Genomic DNA, 25,343 nt, shown 5'->3' with positions numbered 1-25,343 from the left:
TACATCTTTAAATTTAAAAAAAAAAAAAGGAACTTGAAGGCCCAGCAAGGTTAAGAGTGGCCTCAGGGAGTCTGGCCACAGGTATGGAAGCCACGATGACAATTAGGCCAGGCCCAGGGATATTTTCTATTACATACATCTCCAGGGGGCTTCTCCTTGTGCTGACCCTGGACAGCCTCTTTCCTCTGGGGACCTGGCAAGGCTGTTGCCTTTCTTCACCAACCCTAGGTCCTTCCCAGTAAGTACCCCGGAACCCACCTCATCATGTGGGCTGAGAATTTAGCTTGTCAGAGCCCAGAAAATCTTTGGAGAGTATCTGGTTCAACTCCCTTGCTTTCTTAGAAGAAATATAAGTGACTTGCTCAAGGTCCACTGCAGAACCCAGGCTTCCCGGTTCCCTGGGCGGTATGCTTTCTGCGCATGGTTGCTGCTGCTCTTCACCAGCTCCCTCCCTGGGGGCAGAGCAGGGACAGAAGTGTTTTGAGGGCCTGCAGAAGAGATTGGCTCAAGAGCACAGGAGCCAGGAAGAGCACTGGAGCCCAGCCCTAATCCCAGTTGAGAAGTCTCTGGGGATACAGGGGAACCAGCTGGAGAGGGTCCTGCTCCCAGCTGTGTTATTACTCTACAAATATTTACACAACCTCTGAGGAGACCAGCCTTCCTCACTACCCCACAGCTGGGAGAGGCAGGCTCTCCCTTGCCCAAGTGAGCGCACACAGCCGCTACTACAGCCTTAATGGTCCTGACTGAATATCCTCCTTCCACCATCAAGCCTGTTTCTGGGTGGTTCTGAGAGCATGGGAAAGAGACCCCAGAGCGGTGGCAGAGAGACCCAGGCACTGTGGGAGAGAGGCAGCAGCTGTCCTGGGACAACCACTGCCCCAGGGTTCTTTATGACTCAGTTAGATCGCCAATCTTTAGAGAGAAATAGAAATTAAATCTCTGAGAAGTCACTGCAAGTAGATCATCTCCCTTTGTCCCCAGAATGCTTCTCGCCAGGTCCACGGGACCTCCCGCATCCCAGCCCCGCCCCCCCATCTCTTGCCTAGATTATTATAGAGGTTTCCTTTCTGTGTTTCCAGTTCTCTCTGGTTTCTCCTCACAGCAGCCAGGCAGATACTCTGCAAACTGTGTTGCATTTCATCACTCCTCTGGCTTCTCCTCTCACTTTAAGGCAAAGCTGGGACTGTGCAGTACAGCACCGCGCTACCTGGCCCCTGACTGCATCCTCATCTCATCCTGATCTCATTTCTGACCACGCTCGCACTTGTTTACTCTGCTTCAGGCACACTGAGACCTTTGCAGCAACTTGAACACATGCTCTTTTCTGCTCAGGGCCTTTGCACAGTCTCTTTTGTGTGTGGTTTACCAGAGAAGTCTTCCCTGACCTCCCTATTTCCAATCGCCCCCACCCCGTCACTCACGTCCCTCTGCATACACAGCACCCTGCGTGTACGACACGGTGAGTCCTCTGCTCGTCTGGTTATGACTTTAAGAACAGTGTCTATTTCCCCCCCTGTGGCATCCTCAAGTGTCTGGGATAGTAAGTGAATATTGACTGTATTAATAGGTAGCACCAGATAGGCCATAGTATCAACTTTCCTTTCAGAAAATGATACTGAAACACAAAGAAGCTAAATAACTAATCCACAGTCGAAATAACTAATCCACGGTCGTGCAGGTGGTGACTGGCAGACTGAGAATCAAATCCAAGTCAGCCGAACTCCAGGATGTTCCACTAGCTTTGCCAACCTGCCTTCCAAGAACAGGAAGTAACCACAGGGCCTGGTAGGGAAAAGGACTGCACAGCCCGTGTCTTCCAGACTGCAGGGCGGCTGCTTCGTGCTGGGAAGGCAGGTTCTGTTCATTGCAGCCTCACGTAAGAAGCTCCTTGCCGTGGCTATGCCTGGGAGGTTGGTCACCTGCAAAGGTACACCCAGCTAGGGTGTGGGGCAACGTGCGAGCCCCAGGAGACCCCGGTGGAGGCTTGTTGTGGTTGGGAAAGGCACAGTGACAGCCCCATGATCATCTCTGTGTCCTGCGCAGAATGTCAGGCATCCTGGGAGGCCCGAGTCTGTTCACAGAGCCAAGTCTGTGTCACTCTTAAAATTGCTCTGTGTCATCAAACCCAAGACAGAAGGCAGATACGGAGGAGGGGAAGGCTGACAGATTGAGGAAGGTGACCAATGAGAAGGGGGTCTGGGAAAGGAGCCTGCAGAGGGAAAACAGCCAGGAAAAGAGGGCAGGAACTAGGCCAGAGGTTTATCCCTGTCTCCTAGGTGGGTGATGCTCCTGAGGAAGAAGGCACAGGGCCTGAGACAGACCCCTTTTCATGCAAGCTGGCCCAGAGGAGCAGGAGGGCTGGGCTACAGAGTCCCTCGCCCTGCTCTGGGTCAGGCCCCGGGCTGAATGCAGGGTCACTCACCCCCTCTGGAAGAGTCTCTCCATCTCTGAGACTGTGCCTGTCTGGCCCTGCACATGGCGGGGCTGCCTCCGCCGCCCTCTGCCAGCCGCACGAACGCACACACAGCCTCTTTGTATCCAGCTACCTCCACACACGTGTTCGGACGGGTCTCACACAGGGTCTGTCTGTCTCCCGTTCCTGTCCTTGGCGTGCACATCGCAGCGCGCTGGCGCTGACCTTGGCGCGAGCCCCGTGTTGGCCTCCCCACCTTGCCTCCTCAGACCCTGCATGGGAGATTCAGTGAGTGGCGGTCTGGCTCACGTCGCTACGTGCTTCGGTCTCTCTGGACCTGACTCCTCCTTTCTGCATGTTTCAAACCCCCACACACATGTAGCCATCACCTCCCCATCATAGAGGGGCACAACTCAGTCCCGAAACCTCTGCAGGGTACCCCATGCACAGCCCAATGGGGAAAAGGCCTGCTGGCCTTCCTTCAACTGAAGTGAATGGTCTTTTGCTGCCTGGCCAGAGACATCTGATAGCCCAGAGGCCAGAGCTGGGCACTTGTGAGCATTCTGGGACAGCTCAACCTTTGAGCCAGAGTCAACAAGGACCGGTATTCACAGAGGCCGGCATGCTCTTCTGCAAGTCTGCCCCCGGCTTCCGGCTGTGGCCACTTTGTGGCTCTCTGATCAAGACCCTATTCTGGATGAGAGAGAGGTCACTTAGGGGCATTCCAGGAGGGGCTCGCACGACAATTCACTGGCCATCAACAGCATCGTCTGGGAACCTACGCAGGGGGTATCAAGAGGAAACAGATTGAAGACAGGGTCTCTGTGCTGGGAAAACTCCTACCCATACAGAAGGCATGTGACCCCGCTCCCCAACATGCTCCCAGGCTTAGGGGCCACAGCTACACACAGATGAAAAAACTGTCATGGTGCACACAGCAAATGGGGGGGCACAAGAAGTAGGGATCAGATTTCTGGGCTCTGCTGTGGTGCTGTCACTTCCCAGTTAAGCTGGATCCCCATTGCCTCACTTGTAAAGTGGGATGAAGAATACCTAATTCAGAATATTGTTAAGATTAAATAGGATAATGCCATAGCAATGCCCTACAAACCACGGGGTGCTATAGAACAGTTAGAGTCATACAAACACAGGTCACTACAGTATAAACTAGACAGTCCAGAATCGGAGAGTATCCTATTGCAGTGGGATGAATTAGGGAAGTTGGCGGGGGGGGGGTGTAATGGGTTGGGGGGCTTCTCAAAGATGCACAGGCAGCTGGGCATCACCACCCAGATAGAACCTTTTTGGTTTTCTGGGGGCTGTCCCAGAAAAGGGAGGGAGGGGACATTTACTGAGCACCTACTGCATGTCTAGGGCACGGATGCACGTGCTCACGCACATGCTAACAAGTCTTGTTCCCAGGTTGCTATTCCCACCAGGATGGGCACACAGCTTTCCCAGCGCCTCAGACCTCAGATCTGGACCAGCCTGTCAGATTTCCAAACTCGTGCTCATTGCATGGAATTTCCAGGCACCACATAAATCCAGCTGCTTTATCACAGAACATACGATTTAGAGGAAAAACGAGAAGGATGACAATGGAAGAGGTGAGAAAACTGGACAGGCTGGCAGTCCAGTGGTGGGTAGGGCTAGTGAAGAAAAGCCAAGCCCATCTCAACAGATTCCTCACCCCCTTATCCATCCTGATTGCCAACCAAATTGTATGTCATCAAACTCAGTGCAAACCCCAGCAGCTTGATTGTAGGTTACTAGGACACGCCAGAGGAGGGGCCACTCCTCAGCCTGCATAGTTGCCATGGCAACCAGCATACAGCCAGCTACCCCTCTGGAATACCTGGCTTACTCCAACCTTCAGCCAATCCTGTTGGGTATGAACAGGGTTTCAATCCAATTTAACCCTCTACGGACCAAGTAGAGCTAGCAATATATTTGGTGTTAAGAATTAAGGGGTGTTTCAAGAGCTGGGGACTGTCTGAAGCACAGCGTCCCTCCTAATGGGCCCAGATATCTGACTTCGCATTTCCCTTTCTTTCTTCCCATCTGCCCTTTTCATAATGATGCTCTCTGTGACCCACCTCTGTGCCCTCTGCAGTCACTTTTCCCGCAGAGCAACAGAGCAAGACTGTGCCTCTCAAGCTAAGGGATTCCTCTCAGCCTGTGGGGCACAGGGTAGAAAAACTAAGGATGCGATGCCCCTTGCAGTTGCCAACAATGAGTGGGAGTTGAAAGATGAGGATCCACAGCTTCCTTACCCTCTGGTCAGTTGGGAGAGTGTTGCATGTGGTCTCACATGTGCCCACAGTGGTGCATGGCACACAGACAGAATCTGTGCCGGCTTCCTTCCTCTTCTCCGACTCATTCCCCCTCAACCCACCAGTGCTTTCTGGAATCACTTCCCAAATAAATCACTGCACTCACGTGCTTGTCTTGAGGTCTGCCTCTCGGGACCCCAGCCCAAGGTACTCTTCAGATACAGCAAGCAGGGAAGTGGGGCGAGAGTCCTGTTAGCCAGGTCAGGTGGCTCCTGGACACTCGTGTGACCCTGTGGATCAGCTTAGCTCACAAGCACACGCTGCGCCCATGGCCCGGATCACCAGCCACAGATGGGTTCAGTTTGCCACCCGGGAGCTGGGCACGAGCACATGTAACTAGGCCAGGGCATTCGCGTTTTGCTTGGCAGAGCACTTAGTCTGTCACTTGCCCAAAGAGGATCAGAAGCATCGTTTCAAGCATGAAGGTTAATACTCACTTTTGCAAACACTGTATTAGCATTGAGAATGTGCGTGTGACAACTTCTGTCCATCACCTTCTACATCTGCCCTCAAATAGCCAACTAATCACTATGAGCATTTGTCTAACACATTATAAAGTAAGCGTTGACTAAGTGAATGCTCACACATCTTACAGCAGAGGCACCATTACTTCCCAGTTTTGCAGACGAGTAGGATGAACTAGCGGAGATGAAGAACTCACCCAAACTCACATAGCTGGTAAGACCAGCCAAGTTCAAACTCAGGTTGTCTGGTTGAGACTTCAGTCTACACCATTCAGTGAATGTACCAATCTGTTGAATACCTCTGATAGGCTCAAAGGTCTGTTTACCTGCACACCACAGGACTAAAAGAATATCAAGAAGGCATTAAAAAGCAAAAGAAGATTGTGCCCTCCCTGCTGGTGCAACGGGTTAAAGCACAGCAGTGTGAAGCTATCATAGCCACTGCAGCACAAGTTCAATCCCCAGACCTCTCCTGACCCGCCTGCTGCTCCCCTCAGCAATGTACTTCGTCAATCTGCCTGTTCTGCTCCCCACTCTGTTCTGGTGAATCCTCTCAACTCCCTGCACCTCTGGCCTGTACCCCAGGTCTATATGTATAAATAAATAAATCTTTCAAAAAAAAATGACAAAACAAGATCACCCCAGGCAACATAAGTCAAAGCCTACATTCAATGAACTCACTCGCCAATTTTAAGAAACCTTTTTTTTTAAAGATTTATTTATTTATTCATACAGAACTGGGGTACAGGCTAGAGATGCGGAGGGTGAGAGGATTCACCAGAGACAGAGTGGGGTGCAGAACAGGCAGATGGACGAAGTACACTGCTGAGGGGAGCAGCGGGCGGGTCAGGAGAGGTCTGCCGTGCCATGTGGTCTCCTCCGGGGGCAGGCGGGAATCGAACTCATGAGGAAGTGGCTTAAGCTTCTTTGTGCAGTGCTTTAACCCGCTGCGCCACCAGGGAGGGCCAAGAAACCTTATTTTGATACTACAGCAGCCCCTAATTAAGACAGAGGCCATCAGTTAAATGGACAGAACAGAAGGCTGAGATCGATCAGAATAATATATTTCAAACCAGCAATGCTTTATGCCTTTCCAAGCATTCTTATGTGTTCTTTCCCATTTGATCCTTACAAGGCAAAAAAGGCCACCACTTTACAATGAACAAACTAGGAGTCAAAGGGGTTAGTGACATGTTCAGGGCTAACTAGCAAGTTAGCAGTAGGCTGAGGTGGGCCCCCAACCCTAGATTAGTCCAGTACCGCTCTCCTGATATCACAAGGAAGTACCGGCCATGGCAGCTCATGAAGTCCACATGCCAAGGTGGTAACTGTTTGATGCTATCTCCCAAGGGGCGATGACCATGTCAACTTCAAGTACAATTGCTTCTTTGCTATGGACCCACCTGTCTCCCTTCTAGATCTGAAGCCCTTCAAAGGCAGAAATGGACTTTTCTTCTGGATCCTGAATGCTGGGTCTTTGCTAGGATCGCCTCCAAGGCCCCTCTGCCCCAAAGCTGGTGTTTCATGGGCAAAAGCGAGGCCTGGCCCAGCAGCCCACTAGGTGAGATGCCTAAGGGACTGCCAGGAAAAAGGAGAAAGAGGCAGTTGACCCCCTTCCTGCCCATTCAAATCCAAATGGGTTTTCTTCTTTGCACAAACCCTGCCTCGTCAGTGCCCACAGCAAGCGAGTGCTTGTCACTAGACGTGGCAGGGGTCTGCCAGTTAGACGTTAGTCAAACTGGAGCGCAGCAAACGGGGCCCCTTCTCAGGGGGGGCTACAGGAGTGAGGTCTGCTTAGCGAGGCTGGGAGGTCCCTTTAAGGCTTGGACTCACTGCCTCTGGGAGCAAAGAGCCAGCCTGGGAGAAGGCAGGGCCTACAGTTTATTTTATTTGACATTTTTCAAAGTCAGGACACTTCAGAGCCAAGGAGGAAACGAATCCCATCTGTTCCTGAGCCCCCAAGCACAGTTCAAGAGGACAGGCTGGAGAAGGGAGGCGGGGAGGCGAGAAGGGAACAGGAAGACAGACATGGAGCCACCCTAGGAGCAGGTAAGCACCTGAGGAGAGACGGGCGGGCAGCCAGTCACTGAGAAATCCCGCTGTCCCCAACAGACACCCCCAGAGCTGCTCTTTCAAGATGGGGCCTGCTGATTCTGTTCAAGGTTCTGTGACCCTTGGCATAGGTCACTGGACACTATTTTATGTGATGTGAGTGGCGCCCCCTGGAGGTGTGCAATGTGTCGGTACTGCTGCAGGCTCAGCCTGAGACTCCTGCCTACGGCCTCCAAGGCTCAGAGGACCACCCAAAGAAATGGCAGCATTGACAGGCAAATCTAGGGAGGGGACAGAGGGCCCCTGACCTTCTACCTCAGGGCACACACATGTGGCTGCTAGACACAGAGCCTGTATCCCGCTGCACTCCTCTCCTGCCCCAGCCCTGGGTGCCAGGGAGAGAAGGACAGATGGCCATGGACTTATCTGCTTAGATTAAATTCCAGGCCTTCCTATTTTTAGACAAACAAATTCCTTTTCTCTTTTCAAGAGGTAAAAATGTCCTGAGCTGTCATCCAGGATGGTCAGCAGCCACCTGGCAGCTGTGAGCGTGTCATGCGTCGGCTACTGCCCTGACAGTACCAGAGTCAGGAGGTGATCAGTCAAGGTGTCAACTTGTAAGAGGATCACTGATAACTCCAGAGGAGGATGACCCGGAGAGCTGGGGTCTGGAAAACTGGGTCATTTATAAAGGTACTGAAGGGCCCTCCCTGGTGCTGCAAAGTGTTGAAGGGCAGCACTACAAAGCGAGCCTCAGCTGCTTCAGCAGTTCGATCCCCAGGCAGGGAGGTGACCCACATGGCGCGGCAGACCCCTGCTGTCTCACCTGCTGCTCCCCTCAGCAGTGGACTTCATCGATCTGCCTGTTCTACTCCCCACTCTGTCGCTGGTGAAGCCTCTTACTGCCCCTGTACCTCTGGCTTGTACCCTAATTCTGTATGCATAAATAATACATCTTTAAAAAAAAAAGTTACTGAAATAAGCTGGGCCTTGCAGAGAAGAGAATACCTACACAACCATTAAGAGCATGGAAAATATCTGCATGCAGGTTTATTTACACTCATTCTGTTCTTCCCAGGTGACAACATTTTGAATCAAAAGGCAGCAGTTGTGTGAAGCAGATTTCAGGTGAATATTTAGAAACTTTCTTAGAATTTGTTTCTAAGAATAATCTCTCTGTTACCATGCCTGTGAAGCAAGAGAGAGCCTGGTGTTTGCATGGAGGAGGGAAGAGCTGACTTGGGAGGAAACCAAGTGGATGAAGCCCAGGCAGGTAACGGAGAGCACTCACGAGACTGCAGGACCACTGCCGTGGTGCACAGCTCCCTCAGACAGCTGTGACTGACCACTTCCCACAGTGGGGAGGTGGGGCCTGGGAGGTCAGGTTCCCCCCTCCCGCTGGCCCGGTGCTGGGAGCTCCAGGGTATCGCCATGTGGAGGAGAAGGGACTTCTTGCAGGCTCTCTCCACACAGGAACAACCCTGTCCATGTTAGGAGCAGGAGAAACAATTTTCTTTAGAATCGGGCATTTTCTAAATTAGGAAACCAGGATGGAAACCACAGTGGGAATGGAAGTACCAGGAAGAGTCTGAGCGAAGAGGCTCAGGTGGGCATCTGCTGGAACCCTGGATGTCTTCTTTTTAATGAAAAAAGCACATTTACCCAGGAAAACACATAATTGAGGAGTGACTGTTTACATTAAGATGGCAGGAGGTCATGAATGGACTCCCCTCAACTCTGCCTTGCTGAGCAGAAGGGGGGTGTGTGTGGGGGCGGTGTGTACAGCCCTGGCAGGGAAGTCCGCAGTGGGGAAACCTTGAAACCAAAGTGTTGGGAGTTACTGCTAATTGCAGACCAACCGCAAAACATGCATGTGAAATGATGTAAGTGCAGCTTACAGTCTGGAACATCCACTCTGGATGCAGACAGGCAAACACTCGTCTCTGCAGCCCCCGTGGACACCAGGCTTCCCTGGGCAGGGTCTGCGGCTGTGCGGCAAGGACAGGTCTCATCACGCATGCTCAGCAAACCCCGCTTTCTCATCACTGACTCAGGAGCACGCACGTTGTCCCGTGGGCAGAGGAGACAGAAAAGGTGGTAGCGGGTGGGAACGGGGCACCTTCCCTGGCCCTTCCCCCCTTCCATACTCTTGACGCCTGCATCACCTTCGCCTCAAGATGGGGCCCACTGTCTGTGCTGCTGATTTCTGAGCCTTTTTGGACATAGTACAGTCCGAGGCCAAGTCTGGGACCGCACAAAGTTAGGTCCTTTAACCTCCTTCAGAACCGTATTTCAATAATAATAGCCTAGAATGACAGCCATTCTATTATATACTAGCCATTTAGTATATATTTATCAATATATATGAATATAGTATTCATATAGTATATTTATTATACTATACTATATATACACTGTATTATACTATATAGAATATAGTATATTTACTAATATGTAATAATATATAAATAACATGTAATTATTGCAACAGCTAGCATTTATTGAGCTTTCATACTGAGCCTGGTAACCCATACATCCTCATAATCACCCTGGATTAGGTTTCTACTGCCACTGAGCAAGCAGAGAGATAAAGCGAACCTGGAGAGGGGGACTGACTTGTCAGCGGCCTGAGTGACCCCACAAAGGCAGGAGTTCTGTGCGTCCCAACATGTAGGGAACTTTCTGTCACCACCACTGTCAGGGTGGTGGGGTGGCTCTTTCCTCACTTGTCTGGGAGCTCCCTGGGGGCTGAGGCCTGTGTCTGCGAAGACACGAGGACATTCTGGAGCCCTCTGCCCCACTGCGGTGGTAGGTCACTGGAGGGGGTGGGCGGGCAGGAAGGGAAGCTGGCAGACACCCGGCATGCCTGAGAGAAGAGGCGGTGCGGGGCAGCTCGTCAGATGCCGTCTCTGCTTGCCCAGCGAAGCCCCCTGAGCACAGGAGAAGCTGGATGATTCTCTGCAGCCCTCCGCTCCAGGCTGGCGCTCCAGGCTGGCGGATCTGAGTGTGAGGTCGGGCGGGCCCTTGGGGTTTAACAGGCAGTAAACAACCCCATTTATGCGTCAGATGTTTTGCTCCAGAGCAGCTGGACAGGCTCTGACCAGATCCCTCCAAGCGTATCCCCAGGGGTGGAGAACAGCGGATGGCCTGGAACTGGGCTTGTGGTCCTTTCTGAGAATGTGGTGTTTTCAATTCTCTTGAAGTTTGAGTTTCAGTGGGGAAAGGTGGTCTTTGAGAAGGGGGTGGGGCAGGGATACTATCCCCTCTTGGGGGCTCCCAGCAAACCACGAAGAAAAAGTTAGCTGAGAGAGGTCCCAAAGAAGCTTCCAGAACCATTGCAACTCGTTGGCCCTGGGCCTGGTGCAGTTGGCCAAGCACTTAAGCCCTTCGCACTACATTTTCCTATCCTTTCCCCTCAGTTGCCAGACTGTCAAGTTGCCCTGTCAACTGAGCGAGAAACAGTGTCGCCCCCTTTTACAAATGGGGAAGCAGATTAGTTGCCCAAGGGCTGCAGAGAGTTAGCTTAAGAGCTGGGACTAAAGACCCAGTACCCCCACTGCCAACCTTGGGAGAGAGGCGGGGCATGCCGGACAGGCAGCCACGGGGGCCAGTGAGAGGGAGGCACCACCACCGACCAATCAGCTCTTCGGGTGTTGGCCCCGCCCACCACGCCAAAGCCTGGACAATTCCATGTCAGGGTCTACGCTAACCTTCGGCTAAGCAAACACACGCCCCTGTTGTGAGCCGCACAGCACATTTAGGAATTCCGCTGTCCGCTACCCTCATTACCCAGCTGTTCCAGGGAGCAGCCCTTACCCTGTAGTGATGTCGTCGTCCTCGGTCATGGTCTTGCCCATGAGGTCACTGTCGCTCATGTAGCCGGACTTGAGGTCCACCTCGTCCGAGTCCAGGGACTCGACCAGCTCCAGACGGGAGATGTGACTGAGCTTGCTGGGGCTGCGCATGGGCATGGTGTGGGAGTAGTGCGCACGCTCCCCATGCATGTACCATGCGGGCGGCCCCTCGGAGCGGCAGCTGCCCCCCACCGAGGGTGCGTCCCCCGCCTGCAGCCGCGGGCTGGACTGGCCGTAGCGCCAGGAGAGCGGGGAGGAGCGGTTGGAGAGGCTGGAGACGCTGCGCGGGTTGGCGTCGTCGCTGTCATAGCAGGTCATCTCCAGGGAGCTGGGTGGGGAGCAGAGGGCACCGATTACTCCCCGATATAGCTGCTGTCCGCTCACACTGCACCCCTAGTGCCGGCCTCCCGCATGGTCTCCCCTGTGCAGCTCCGCCTACACGGGAGCCTCTCCTGAGTGTGTTCGCCATTGTATGTTATTTCAGTACGCCCCAGGAAAGTGATTTTAAGTGTTATGGAAGCGATCAAGTATTGAAAGCTTAGATTTTGTGATATGGCCTGGGTTTGAGCCCTTTAAAATCTTCCATTTATTCCAAAGTGAGTCAGAAGGAAGTAATCAACCTCGCTAAGTCTCCTTCCCTCATCTGTAAAATGAGGGACAATAACATAATAGCTAGGTCATAGATCTTGTGTATAAAGACCTAACACTGTGCCTGGCAGGTAGAAGATGCCTAATAAATGGCAAGGGGCCAGAGACCTCTTGACAGGGGTAGGAGAAACCAAGCCTGGAAAGCCTTGGTCATTCGTTTTGTTCATGATGTGTTAGTGTACTGAGGACTAGTTGATTCCCAAATCACAGTTAGAAAAATGTGGAGTAGGTGCTTAGGGAACAGGAAAAGTGTTGAGAACTTATGATGTGTGGCAGGCTCCTAGTTAAGTCTAGGAGAGCTTCTGCTGCTTAGCTGGACAGAGAAGAGGTCACGGGGGAGATGGACCAGGCGGTGAAGGCCCAGTGTCCAGGGCCCCAGGTCTCAGGCTTTCCTTGGCCAGGCCACAGAGGCCTGCCGGGGTTAGTGCTGGGAGGCCTGAGCCTTGGGGGCAGAGGAGAGCAGAGAGAAAGTACAATGGGGATCTTCTTGGAGAGGCTGCCTGGAGTCGGCTCAGACAGAAACTGATGTTCCCCCCAGCCTAGCAGTAGTGCCAGTCCAAGTGAACCAAGGGTGAGGGTCTCAGGGCCTTGGCCTAACTAAAGCCAAACAGGGTTGAGTAATAAGATGGGGTTTGTGGCCAAGAAAGCTGGGCGGCCAAGGCCACCTAAAGCTGGATAAAGTTACACGAGCAAAGGAAACGTCACTGTGAACATATCCATATCTTAGTCACTTTGGGGGCTGGGGAGAGCAGAACCTTGAGTTTTCTGTTCTTGTTCTTATACAGTTGCCCTCCCTGGTGGCACAATGGGTTAGGACGAAGCACTGCAAGCTAGCCACAGCTGCTTTAGTGCAAGTTCGATCCCTGGCTCTGGAGGTGACCCACAGGGCGCAGCAGACCTCTCCTGACCTGCACGCTGCTTCCCTCAGCAGTGTACTTTGTTGATCTGCCTGTTCTGCTCCCTACTTTGTCTCTGGTGAATCCTCTCACTGCCCCTGCACTACTGGCCTGCACCCCAGTTCTGTATGCATAAATAAATAAATCTTTAAAATCAATCAATCAATCAATCAATAAATCCCCCACAGTTGTCTCTACCTGAAAGAACAGCATTTTATACTTTGCTTAACAGAACTGGAGGGGGCTGAATGGTTCTGAACCCCACTGGGTGGGACACTTGGTGACCACTGCTCCTGACCCACAAAGGGTCATCTGACCTGCTTCACACCACCCTGTCCCCTTGGGGCTCTCTTTCATGACCTGGTGCATTTTGTCCTGCACTTTCTAATTGCAGTTTCTAATGACTGCGGACCTCAGAGAGAATGGAAGTTCTCTGCAGACTCCTCCTTGATCACCATTTGCACAGGGCCTGACTTAGCAGTTGTTGCAAATTTACAGGAGCAAACCCGTGACAGAGGTGCTGAGTTGAAGGGCAGGGGAGTTCTCTCACCAAAGACTCAGTTCAGGGCCTAATGCAGTATGTGCTTAATCAAAACAGGTTGCCTATGGCAATGAGACAATGGGATGGGGAACAGAAGAGGACAGTGATGGCCAGGGTGGCAGAACAATGGAGAACTCCAGGACACGACTAATAAAATGAGTGTGGTGTGTGGGCTGCGCTCAGTACCCAGATCCCTCGTTCCTACTCCTGGTCTGCCTCTTGTTTAGCACTATTCCTTCCTTCCTTTCTTTTTTTTTTAAAAAAGATTTATTTATTTATACACACAGGACTGGAGTACAGGCCAGAGATGCGGGGGAGGGAGGGGGGTGAGGGGATTCCCCAGAGACAGAGTGGGGAGCAGAAGAGGCAGATCTACTGAAATACACTGCTGAAGGGAGAAGTCGGCAAGACAGGAGAGGTCTGCTGCGCCCTGTAGGTCACCCTGGTGGCAGGGATCGAACGCCTGCTGCAGTGGCTGTGAAAGCTTCATAGTGCTGTGCTTTAACCCGTTACGCCACCAGGAAGGGCTCTCCTGTGCTATTTAATTGCTCCTTTTCCCCCTGAAACACATCCCTAAGTTGGCAGGGGAGGGGTCTACTCAGAGCTTCAGTTCTTGGCTTCTGGTCCTATGTTCAACCCTTCAATCCTGCCTCTCTCCCAGGAGGGCATTTTTGGAGTGGGGAAAGCAGTGGGCCTGGCGCAGAGGGAGGACAGAGTTTCATTTCCTCTCTAGTCCCAGCCCTCTGACCCAGGTTCTCCTTGGTGGGGAAACAAGCCAGGAGAAATAGACGTAGGACAGGAATAAAAATTCCTGAGAAGGACCTGGATCTAGACTTAAGCATTAAGTTCCAGGGTGAAAATAACCTGGAAGCCCTCAGTGTACCACCAGGATAACACAGCATCGGTGCCCAGCACTGTGCCTGGCACACAATTGGCACAGGCACTAAACTTGCTGGATGCAGCTAACTGGCCTGAGTGCTCATCGCTGACCCAGCCTCAACTGTTTCTTCTCTATACTCTGGGGGCAGGGGTATTTATCCTATCTACTCCCAGGGCTGTGGGATCGGCTGATTGATGGGAAACACTTTAAAAACTAAAAGAGCCATAAAAAGTCAGGGAGTTGTTTTGGCTCTCAAATTGTGGAACAGGAGTAACATAAACCAAAGGCAAAGAGAGGAAGTAGCTCTGGGGCCACAGTAAACAGAAAAGTTCTCTTTGGGGCTCTTGGTTCCTTTCCCATAGAGGGAGACAGAAGCCAGAGGCCTGAGGTTCTCCACCCCTAACGCTACTCAACACGACACACAAGGCTTTAAGCACAGGACAGAAGCCAGAGGTCAGGGCTTCCCCACATCAAGCAGAAAGTAAATAGCATTGTTGGGGGTCACAGTGTCTGTTTAATTCAGGAAGGGGGCTCTGGCCGCTTGGGTCAGGGGCACCAGGAGGCTGGGCTACTGCTTCCGCTCTTCCCTGGTGGATGAGTCACCTAGGGTGTGACCTTCTGGCACTTTCTGCCTTCTTTGGCCTGGGGCTAGCAGGTGATTGGGTGCTGAGTGCTGTTCCAGCAACTTCCGTGGAGCTGGGAGGGAAGATGTACAGATTTCACCCTTTGGGTCCCTGGATAATGAGTCAAGTAAACCAGACCCCAACAATGTGGCTTCCTGCTCAGGGCTTGGAGACTAAAATCAGGGGGCCAAGTCCCAGGGAGCACAGAACTTCCTGTCCAATGTAGAGGACGGGCTGGAGCTGGGAGAGGAGAGGGGAGGCCTGGCAGGAGGGGCCCTGGAGCCGGGAGAGCCTGTCCGCAGCCCTCATGCACAGCACCCCTGGGACGACCAAAAGGGAGTGAGTTCTCCAGCTCGGGAGACATGGAAGTCCAGTCTGGCACCCCTGGCCACCTATGTGAGTGAGAAGGCTGCTGCTCCCATAGCCCTGTGTCTCAAGTTCGCTCTCACTTTCCTGCCCTGGGAGGTGGGGAGGGGCCCATTTCCCGTCCAGTGGGAGAGGCTGACTACCCTCCTCTCAGCCTGAGGCTCCACACGCCCGAGATTTCCCAATCCTGGCTAGCTGTTCCCTCTTGCTCTACCCCCCAGCGGAGCCTGGCCCTCTGTCCCCCCTGGAACTGACAGCATGAGCTCATCTGGGCAACCCAAGGAGCCAGTGGGGAAACTCTGAGTCAGAGCAGAGCCTGTGGCCAGGACACCACTCGGGAGAGGTGCCGTGATGGGGGCTGTGCCCCACGCAGCTGGAGGCTACGAGGTCTCTGCAAAGGGTGGGGTGCCCCTATATGGTGGATCTGGGCAACACAGTGAAGGCCCTGCTGAGCTCTCAGGTCTCCTTGTGAGGCCTCAAGAGGTGAGAGGGAACGTAACTCGCAGAAGTGTGAGGATCCTGGGTGTTGGAAAGGGCACTTATCCTGGAATCCCAGAATGAGGGGGACTTCAAAACAGAAGAGGCGCTCACTCAGCAAAGCCCTTGACAAATGAAGCTGACCCCTAAGAAGCATAGGACATCCCACGGCTTCCCATCCCCCACTCCAGTGATATTCAAACTCACTCACTTAAATGGAACCCAATGCCCACACCCAAGCAGATAGCTGTCAAAGCCAGGCTCTTTTTCGGACATGGCCCTCCCAACCCCAGTGGCACGTGGCTTCTGCTCTCTGCATGCAGCGGGTCTACCAGCTGACCAGGCAGAGATCAGGAGGGCCCGGCCTCCAGAATGGGACAGAGAGGGGCCACTCCCACTCACCTGTGAGTCACCTGTGATCCTCGAAGGCTGGACATGGTCTCTTCCAGGTTCTGTCGAAGATCCAGAACATTCTGCACTGTCCTCTTTCTCTGGGACTCCGGGTCTGAGAAGGAGAAACGGAAGGTTGGGTGAGTGAAGAGAACTTATTGCTGAGACTCAGGGGGTTGGGGAAGAAGAGTTGGTCCACACCTCCAGGAGATTGGTCCCAAGGACACGCCGGTCACCTGCCTCTCAGGCTCTTCTAAAGGCCCTGGACACCCTCTCTGGAGTCTCAAACCTGAAAGGTCGCTACAGCGTGGGCCTTCAGTGCTCTGCTGTTCTCCCAGGCCCTCTGAGGACATCCCTATTCCCTGGCTTCACCATGGGGATGCCTTGCTTCTCACAGAGTTTTCCATGGTTGGGAATAGCTGGAAACTCTTCTGCCTAAAGCTTCATTTCCAGCAATATGCTGGGAATTGTTTAACAACTGGCTCTTGGGAGAGGGCCACCCCAATATAGTGTGCCAATTTCAGTGATGTGAATGCCCCTGCCATGGCTGCTTTGAAGCTGCCCACCTGAATGCAATGACCGTGGGCTTAGGAGGAGGAGATGCTAGTGACTGGCTCTGGGGAGCCGCTACAAGCCAGGGTGTGCCCCACTTCCATAGTCCTGACTGGGAAACATCTGGAGTTGGGGAGTATCTGGACTGTGGGGTTCAGGAGATATAGCTCAGATAGTCTCCAAAAGATGAGCAGGCATTTTCTGGAGCACAGACTGAGCCCTGAGCAATTCAAACCCTAGCTGAGGGACACGGTCCCAAGTGCAACTAGAATCCTATAAACAGTCAGACATTTTATCTGACCTTGGTGTCTAAGTAGTTTAATAGGATGAGAATCTACAATAGCAAATAAATTTATCCCATAGCCTTTCTGGAGTGAAAATAGCATCCAAAAGGCCCCCGAGGGGTATTTGAGCTGAAATCATGAAGTTCTGAGAACTTTCTCCTTCCATCAATCCAGCCAATAAAACTTTATCAAATGTACTTTGTGCCAGGTGGCACCATAGGCCCTGAAGACCTGGCCTTGACTTTGGGATCAAAAGCCCTGAATGGCATCAACTCCCCCCACAATCTATGGGAGGACAATCTATGGGAGAGAGTCAGGGAGGCACAGAAAGGCGACGCTAATGCAGAGCCTGAAGATTCCAACCCACAAGGCTACAGCCCGTTCTCTCCATCCCCAAATCTTCTGCCTCCAGCACTAGAAGTCAAACTACCTGGCGCTCCCCTTACCCCCCCCCACCCCAGCTCAGCAGGGCAAAGAGGTTCTCTCAACCCCAGAACCAAAAATGTTTCTGAGTCCTTTTCCCTAAGGCTAGGCGCAGATCAGGCCGCTGGAGTCTGGGTAGGGCAGGTAGGGAGCCAGGCAGCGCCACCCTTTCTAGAACATTTAAAGCACCTTTACTGAGAACTGGTGCCACACCCAGGCCCAAGCACTGCCCCTTCCCCTCGGTGGGAGAGCCAGGAGGAGGCTGGAGGTGGTGAGGAGGGACTCTCTGTGGTCAGCATGATGGATCCAAGAAGGGACGAATGGCAGCCTCAGTGCCAGGCCTGAGCTCTTTTCCCAGCCCTGGCGTCACTTCTGTGGCTGCTAATACCTATTTATCCTGGCAAGTGTCACCTTAGGAGCTGCTCATGGCTTGGCGGTGAACTCAGACAGGGTCAGCAAGTGTAAATATATATTGTTAAAGCTTGGTTCTAAAATGCCTATGCAAGGACGGGGAGCACAGTGCCAAGATGTGGGTTTCGGGGCCAGGGCACTGCTTGCCCAGGGTTGGCAGAGACGAGAGAAAGGCAGGCACAACTGCAGGGCTGTGTGGTCCCAAGAAGAAGGTTACCGAGAGTCACCCAGAGATTCTGTGTGTGCCAACCCTTTGCAGGCATCATCTAGTTGAATCCTTACATTATGAGAAATTTGTGCTATCGACCCATTTTACAGATGAGAAAACTAAGTCTCAGATGCAGCAAATTGCCCCAGGTCACACACCTAACATGCAGTGCACAGCAGGATTGAGCCTAGAAAGAAACTCCTGTTTTTTCTCATATATCACAAGGCATCTCTGTACCGCTAGCATCAAGCACAGTGGTGGCACACAGCAGGTACTCAACGAACGTTTCAAGAAAGCATGCATGCCACCTTAATGTTTAAAATACATTGAAAAAAGAAAGCATACATGCGTGTCCTACTAGGGAGATGTTCTTTTTTTTTTTTTTTTAAGATTTATTTATTTAGGCACAGAGTTGGGGTATAGGCCAGAGGTGCAGGAGTGGTGAGAGGATTCACCAGAGACAGAGTGGGGAGCAGAACAGGCCGACTGACAAAGTACCCTGCTGAGGGGAGCAGTGGGCGGGTCAGGAAAGGTCTGCTGTGCCAAGTGGGTCACCGCTAGGGCAGGGATCGAACTCATGCTGAAGTGGCTTTAGCTTTTTATTGCTGTGCTTTAACCCACTGCGCCACCAGGAAGGGCCCGGGAGATGTTTTTTTAGAAGGGAAAATTATTTGACTCATAGAGGCCAGCATCACATGGTCACTCTGCTCTCTAAGTATTCAGGGGTGCAGAGGTGGGCTCTGGGAACTTAGATCTTAATGCTCCAGCAGTGACAGAAAAAGACACTTTCCCATTTCTCAGTGTGTTGATCACAGTACCCTCTTTCCCCCACAGACCCTGACCCGAGCCCCCTACCTCATTTCCACATACCAGAATTGATGTAAACACCTCAAAGTCTCCTAAACTTGCCAAGAATTAGTCACAAAGTCCTTGGAAGTGAGTCAATCCAAACCAGTCACTGGTGAGGTGGGCGTCTAGATATCTGCAGGGTGGGGGTGACTAGCGGGTGGGTGGGGTGAGATGAACATCAACCACTGGCAGCCTACCCCCCAAAGGGAAGTGGGACAGAGCTTACTTGCTGGGGGACCAGAATCTGCCCTCTGCTCCTAGGCCTGGACAAATCCTTAGAGCCAGTACCCAACATCTCCCTCAGTGCCCCAGCAGTGTCCTCTGGTGGTCATCTTGAGCATGCCACCTTCAAAAGACTGTGGACAAGTCTGTCTCTGTTCCACAGTCATCAGTGATGCACACATTCTTGGGGTGCAGCTGAAGCCCCAGGATGAGAGGACTGACATGCATGCAAAGGGGAAGTCCCCAGAATTCAAGAAGCTTACACACTTTGCCCAGACTAGAAGGTGATTTGACATTCACATGGTCCTCCTAGGCTGCCGCTCCTTTTCCTGCAAATGGAGCAATCTGGAGGATACGTGCAGTTTAGACTCAGAAAAGAGCAAGAGTCTCCTAATGCAGCCATCACCACGGCAACTCACACTAGCCACAGACAACAGCATCTTCCCGGCATGCACTGTGACACTGCAGGATAGGGTGGTGGTTCTTTCAGATCGTACGCAAGACCACAGAGAGCACCCCAAGGATGAGGAGATCATTCACCCTGGCCCATAGGTGCGCACACACCAATGCACATGATGCCCATTTGCTGAATGTGTGCCAGGTGCACGAGGCACTCTCCATGCTGGTGTGAGTCCCAAGTCCCCGTTGCTTCCACTATAACACACAGCCTTGAGAAGCATGCATGCTCCGGCTGCACGCAGCCGTGTGGCCCAGCCAGGAGGCTGTGGAAACCCACAAACTCACTCATGTAGACACAGTTCTGCAACCCTGCACACACGTGCACACAGAGACTTAGGTGGCCACTTCTCCATGGCAGGTGAAGGAGGAAAAGGACTAAATCAAAGCGGAGGGATAGTTTGTCATTCCCTGGAGGAGGGATGGCCGGGGTGAACTGGTGGGTGGTGGCCAAGGCTCCGTTTATCCACAAGAATGGGTCCCCTTAGAAGTAGGAGACTTAGTGCCCAAGGGACTGAGATGCGGGGCAGGAGCTGACAGTGTGGTGTAGTAGCAAGAACACAGTCCTTAGAGCTGCGAAGACCTGAGTTCAGATCCTGGCACTGTCTTTTCCGACTGGTTTGACCTTGAATAAGCCACCTCGCCCTGTTGCAGATGTCTCTTCTATAAAATGTGGAGAATAGCATCCCCCTCCCCCCACCCCCCACGTGAGGATTAAAGAGCTAGTTCATGGCTCTCCCTGGTGGTGCAGTGTTAAAGCGCAGCACTGCAAGCTAGCCGCAGCCACTACGGTGCAAGTTGGATACCTGGAGCTGACCCACATGGCACGGCAGACCTCTCCTGTCCCACCTGCTGCTCCCCTCAGCAGTGTATTTCCATCGATCTGCCTGTTCTGCTCCCCACTCTGTCTCTGGTGAATCCTCTCACAGCCCCTGTGCCTCTGGCCTGTACCCCAGTTCTGTATGCATATATATATATATATATATTTTTTTTTTTTTTAAAGAGCTAGTACATATAAAGTGCTGGGCGCACAGCAGGTGCTCTGGAAGTGGCAGCACTATTGGTCCGAAGGCACAAAGGGGTGGCTGAGCCATAGGTGCCCCCTCAGGTGGGGCTGGTGCTGGCTCCCTGGCTCTTCATTTGCAGGTGAACTCCATTCTCCTCTGGCACCTCACTGTGCCTGGGGGGAGACAAGTACCCCAAACTGTCCCTGAGTCCTCAGGCCTGACAGCCCCGCACCCCTCCCCCCCAACATTTGAGCTCCAGTCCTGCTCACTTGGGACCGGTCTCCGCCATGGGCCACACTGGGCTTTGGGCCTTCCCTGGCCATCTGATGCCATCACAGACAGAAGCTTCTGGTGGAGGGTTATGATCCTGGCAGGTTTCGGGAAGTGTGGGAAGGAAGGAGGGCTGCAAGTCATCAGCCACATTTCCCCAAGTTCTGTACAATTTTAATTATTAGCTGGCAATTAAGTAAACTGCAATAACTGCTGTTGAAATCTTAATTACTTCCACCGCTGTTTCGAAGCCCACATTAGCAGCCGAGCCAGGGCAAGGACACCGAGGGCTGCCTTTGCAGCTGACTTCTAGACCCCCTCTTGCGAGTGGCTGGGGGCTGCCCAGCGGGAGTGAGTGAGTCAGGAGGAAGAACATCTTCCAGTCATGACATTTCAGGCCTTGAGCGAGTCCATTTCTAGCCTTGAGCGAGTCCATTTCTAGGTCGGGGAATCAGCAGAACACTCGGGCAAAGAGGGGACAGGCTTGCCCAGTGACCCCTGGAGTGGCAGGGCAGGGCAGGGCAGGGCTACCAGCCCCAGGACACCGTCTACTGGTCTATTGCAGGTCAGGGTGGAGACACAGTGAGCTGTAGCACCAGAGGGGTCAGAAGCCAGGCAACCCTGTGGGGCAGCCTGAGACTAGGTCCACTTGGAAAGCCGGACTGGACTAAATGAGCCAGAAGAGCGTGGTGCCCATGGACACAGACATGCACACACACACTAAGACACACACACACACTAAGACACACACACACACAAAGACACAAACACATATGTGTCTGTACACACAGGCAGACATTCTCAACAACTCTCAAAATCTCTCCTGACTGCTAAATCCCAAGGGCAGGGTCCACGCCCACGGGAAGTTCTAACATTTGGAACAGTTTGAGCTCAGTACACCCAGGTCAAATACCACTATAATAAAAGCCATTTCAACACAAACATCTAACAACTCGCCCCCAGGCCGCTTTCTCCCAGTAATACTCAGGCCCTTGGGGTCTGTGCACATCACCAGCCGGGTTGCGGAGGAGCGCTGGGCTCGGCTTCGAGTCAAGCAAGCATGTTTGGGAGTCGGGACGGTTTTTCTCCCTTTCCTCCGCTCAAGTCCAACCCGCTCCTCTGCTGGTCCACTTAGTGCATTCCTCGTTCTCCCAGCCCCTGCTGGGTTCTCGCCACTGCTCAGCATCTGGCTGGGGATGGCAGTAGGGGTCCACCCAGCCAGCAGCTTTGCACTGAATGAGCTCCCCACTAGAATCAAGGCTCAGTCCGCAGTGTCTGCTGGGTCCAACGCTCCCTGCCCTCAGCTACTCCTCCCTACAGCAGCTCCATCTCCCCGCTCCTTACCCTTCCTCACCATCCGATGGCCCCAGGGGCCTTGGGAAGATGGGTGGGTCTCCATGCAAGAAGCATGGAGGGTGCAGGGGGCGGACTATTTACTCTGTTACTAATCCTATCATTTCACTCCTGGCCCCCGGCTTCGCCCCCGTAAGTCACAATATTGCCAGAGGTGGCTGTCACAGAACCCCGCAGTGAATCACTTGCTTCTAGTGGTTGCGAGCTCCTGCTCCCCAGGGGAGCTCCTGCAGGTTTTCATCTTTGCCCTGGAAAATCCCTCAACTAGAGCAAGGACTGAACTGGCACCAACAGTTTGCTGTGTGGGGACAAATACCTAGAAAAGAAATGACATATTGGCCACATGGCCAGGAAAGGGCAACAAGGAGGTGGAAGCAAAATTGGACGAGAAGGGGACATGATGCCCCCCCACCCCACCCCACCCCAGATCTGCAGCTTCCAGGTAGGTGTCTTTCTGGACCACCCCAACCTTGACTCCAAGTGAGAGAAAAGGCGTGGGTTAGAGACCCTCCTGGTGAGTCTCCACTGGGTGCAGAGGAAGTGTGGGGCATGGGCACAGGGAAGGAAGGCAGTTTGGGGCCAGGCAGAGGGCGCCAGCTTGTTTTGTCCTGAAGGACGCACACTAATGATCTAGGCGGCCTTCAGTAAATGACTGCCCTTCCTCATCTGTAAAATAAAGAAGTTGGGGTGGGGGGACAACCTAAGGGCCCTGCTTAGTTCTGGTGGTCTGGTCTTGTGGATTTGTGGCTGGATGAAGTCTGAATAAACATCCTGCTCCCAGAGCGTGTAAAGAACACAGGTGCCAGGGTGGCACTCCCAGAAGTAGGTCTCAGCGGGCTGCAGGTGGGGACCGGCACTGCGCCTTTGCAGCTCCCAGGTCTGAGTGCTGTGATATAGACTCTCACTCTGAGGTTTCATGTCCGCCAGAAAAGGACAGAGTGCAAAACGGCTGGACTCCTGGTGCCAGGCTGCTGGGCGTTGTATTTGGGGCCTTCAGACCACGTCTACTCCCTGAGCACAAATCCATTGTGTGTCCACCGGGGAGGTCTAATCCTCACTTCCAGACTTGGTGTAAGAGACGCACCCCTCCTCCCCCACCCCCCCCAGATTGCCACCAGCCCCAGGCCAGCGCCTACCAGGGCTTGCTGCTGGGGATGGCCACCAGGGGGCGCTGCTGGCCCTCAGCCTGTGGGGGGCCTTGTGGCTGCTGCGTTGCTGTTAAGAAGGGATCTCTCATATTGGGGAGCAGCACCCCAAAGTGTCTCTTTCCCTCTATATTCTGTTAGCACAACTCTTCTCCACCTAGGTGCTGCAGAAGTTGCATCCTTGGCTGTCCGGTCTCAGTGCCGAGGTTGTCTCATCATCCTTGGAAAACAGTCAAGAGTTTGTAGCATCTACTCTGAGGACCCTGTGGCTCCTGGGAAAAGCAGCAGCACCTGGCTGCTGGAGACAAGCCAAATGGCCTTGGGCCTGAGGAGGGCGTGGGGGGCCTGTGGGTTCGTATTTGCAGCCAGGTTTTCAGAGACTACACTGCCTGTCAATGCCCTGCAGGTGACATACTGCCTGTGGGGAGCAAGTGAGGGGCTGACCTCATGCCCTGAGGCCTCCTTCCACTCCCCTACAGTGTTCTTGGGGCAGATGATCCGTGGCTCTTTCTGGGGGTGTAAGAGGAACAGTGAGGAGGGTACCTCCATGTCGATGGGTAAAGCTCATAACCAACTTGATGGTAGAAGGTGGAACTTTCTAGTCTCTACCCCCTGAGCAGGAGTTGGTGGGGAGAGGGTGCAGCGTCTGGGCCTTTGGCAATTAAAATGCTGGTGAGTGGGGTGTCTGTGGAGAAGCCACCAGCTTGCACCTGCGGCTTCAGCTTGGGCCTTGGTGTCTGCTCAGAGGACACTAGCGGGGGCGGGTGGGGGGGGACAGTGGCATCTGGCCATGTGCCAGCCTGTAAATACCCTCTCTTTCTGTGGTCCCTTTTCCGCTCTCTGTGCAAATAAATCCTGCTATTGTTTCACTGCGTGTCTGTTTTGGGTCATGTCCTGCATTCCTAAGTGTGTGGGTGAGGACCCACCAACTGGGTCAACCTGGTTCCCCAGGTTTCAGGGGGAGAGTGGCAGCCTCTCTGCCCTGAGGAAGGGCAGGAAGTAAGCCCAAGGGCTGCCCCACTAAGCTGGCTGGGTCAGCCTACTTGTGAGGGCACAGCTTGGCTTGCCAGGCTAGGAACAAGCCTTTGTAAGAGAGCTCCAGGGGCGGGGACCCACACCCACTCTTCCGTTTCCAGCACCAGTTTATCACATCAAGAAATGCCTTGTTGGGTCAAGGGTGGTCCACTGGGAGGGCTCTGGGACCAGGAGAGGGGTTGTTAACTCTGCCTCTCTACTTCCCACCCCATTTCCCTCTGAATATTTAAGTTAATGGATCACAGAGAGGAACATCTTCAGTGCCCAGTCTTGTCTTATTTAAAGACTTGGCAGGGCTCAGCTTGCTGGGCAGACCTCCTGCAGAAAATGGCCTGCCAGCCTCAGCCTGGGGAGGTGGTGCTGCCTGTTCCCAGGTAGGTGCTGCCTCTCCTGCCCAGTGACCTCAAGGTTTACTAGAAATGCTTTCCATGCCCAGTGAGGCCCAGTCTCTTCCTATGATGCCCTGCTCCCATGAAGTCATGCTGCTGGGAGCTGGGAATGGTTGTTATAGCAACAATTTACACTGCAGAGAGAACCATCTGCAGGAAGCATGGGGGAGGGGAGAGGGCCTGGGAGGGGCTGGGGAGCTGGGCCCAGGTGTGGGCCCTGGAAGGGGGTCCTGGGGGATTTCTAGTTGTGAAACCAGTAGTATTATTAGCATTGGCTGACTCTCCTAGCGCTGTGTGCTAGGCACTCCTCCAGGAGCTGTATGTGTGCGAGACCATCTAATTTCTAGGACAACCCTTTGAAGTAGTTCAGTTAGTTGCCCCATTTGACATTTGAGAAATCTGAAGCCCAGCAAGGTTAAGTAAGTTGCTAAGGCAATTCAGCAGTCAATGGTAAAGCCAAAAAGTCTCACTCAAGAAACAGTGTGCCAAATGGATAGAGGTAAAGTACTTATGCCATATATATTTGCTCTTTTAAAGTGTACAATTCATGATTCTTAGCTTGACATTTGCAAAGTTGTACAACCATCACCACTATCTATTTTCGAAATATTTTTGTCACCTCCCCACCAAAGAAACCCCATACCCATTAGCCAGCATGACCCTTTCTCCCCATGCCTTAATTCCTGGCAAACACCAATCTACCTTCCATCTCTATAACATGAATGTAAATTAAATACAATCACAAATATGGGGTCTTCATGACTGGTTTCTTTCATTTAGCATATTTTTTTCAATTTTT

At 52.9% G+C, this 25,343-nt stretch overlaps 1 protein-coding gene across 4 annotated transcripts in view; it reads right to left on the bottom strand.

The window, feature by feature from the left end:
• The window catches only part of NAV1 (neuron navigator 1), a 160,729-nt gene that overhangs the window by 69,060 nt on the left and 66,326 nt on the right, over positions 1-25,343 (bottom strand). For all 4 annotated transcript variants that reach the window (XM_004685497.2, XM_012726826.1, XM_012726827.1 and 1 more), the window contains exons 4-5: positions 15,953-16,055; positions 11,082-11,447 (exon numbers count right to left, since the gene is read on the bottom strand). In XM_004685497.2, the coding sequence (XP_004685554.2) occupies positions 11,082-11,447; positions 15,953-16,055 (469 nt within the window). The remainder of the gene's footprint in view (positions 1-11,081; positions 11,448-15,952; positions 16,056-25,343) is intronic.

The sequence above is a fragment of the Condylura cristata genome, unplaced genomic scaffold (genome assembly GCF_000260355.1).
Source record: "Condylura cristata isolate star-nosed mole 26May11 unplaced genomic scaffold, ConCri1.0 scaffold00018, whole genome shotgun sequence".
Classification (NCBI taxonomy): domain Eukaryota; kingdom Metazoa; phylum Chordata; class Mammalia; order Eulipotyphla; family Talpidae; genus Condylura; species Condylura cristata.
The sequence above is the reverse complement of the archived record's forward strand: the minus strand, read 5'-3'. Positions and strand labels throughout refer to the sequence as shown.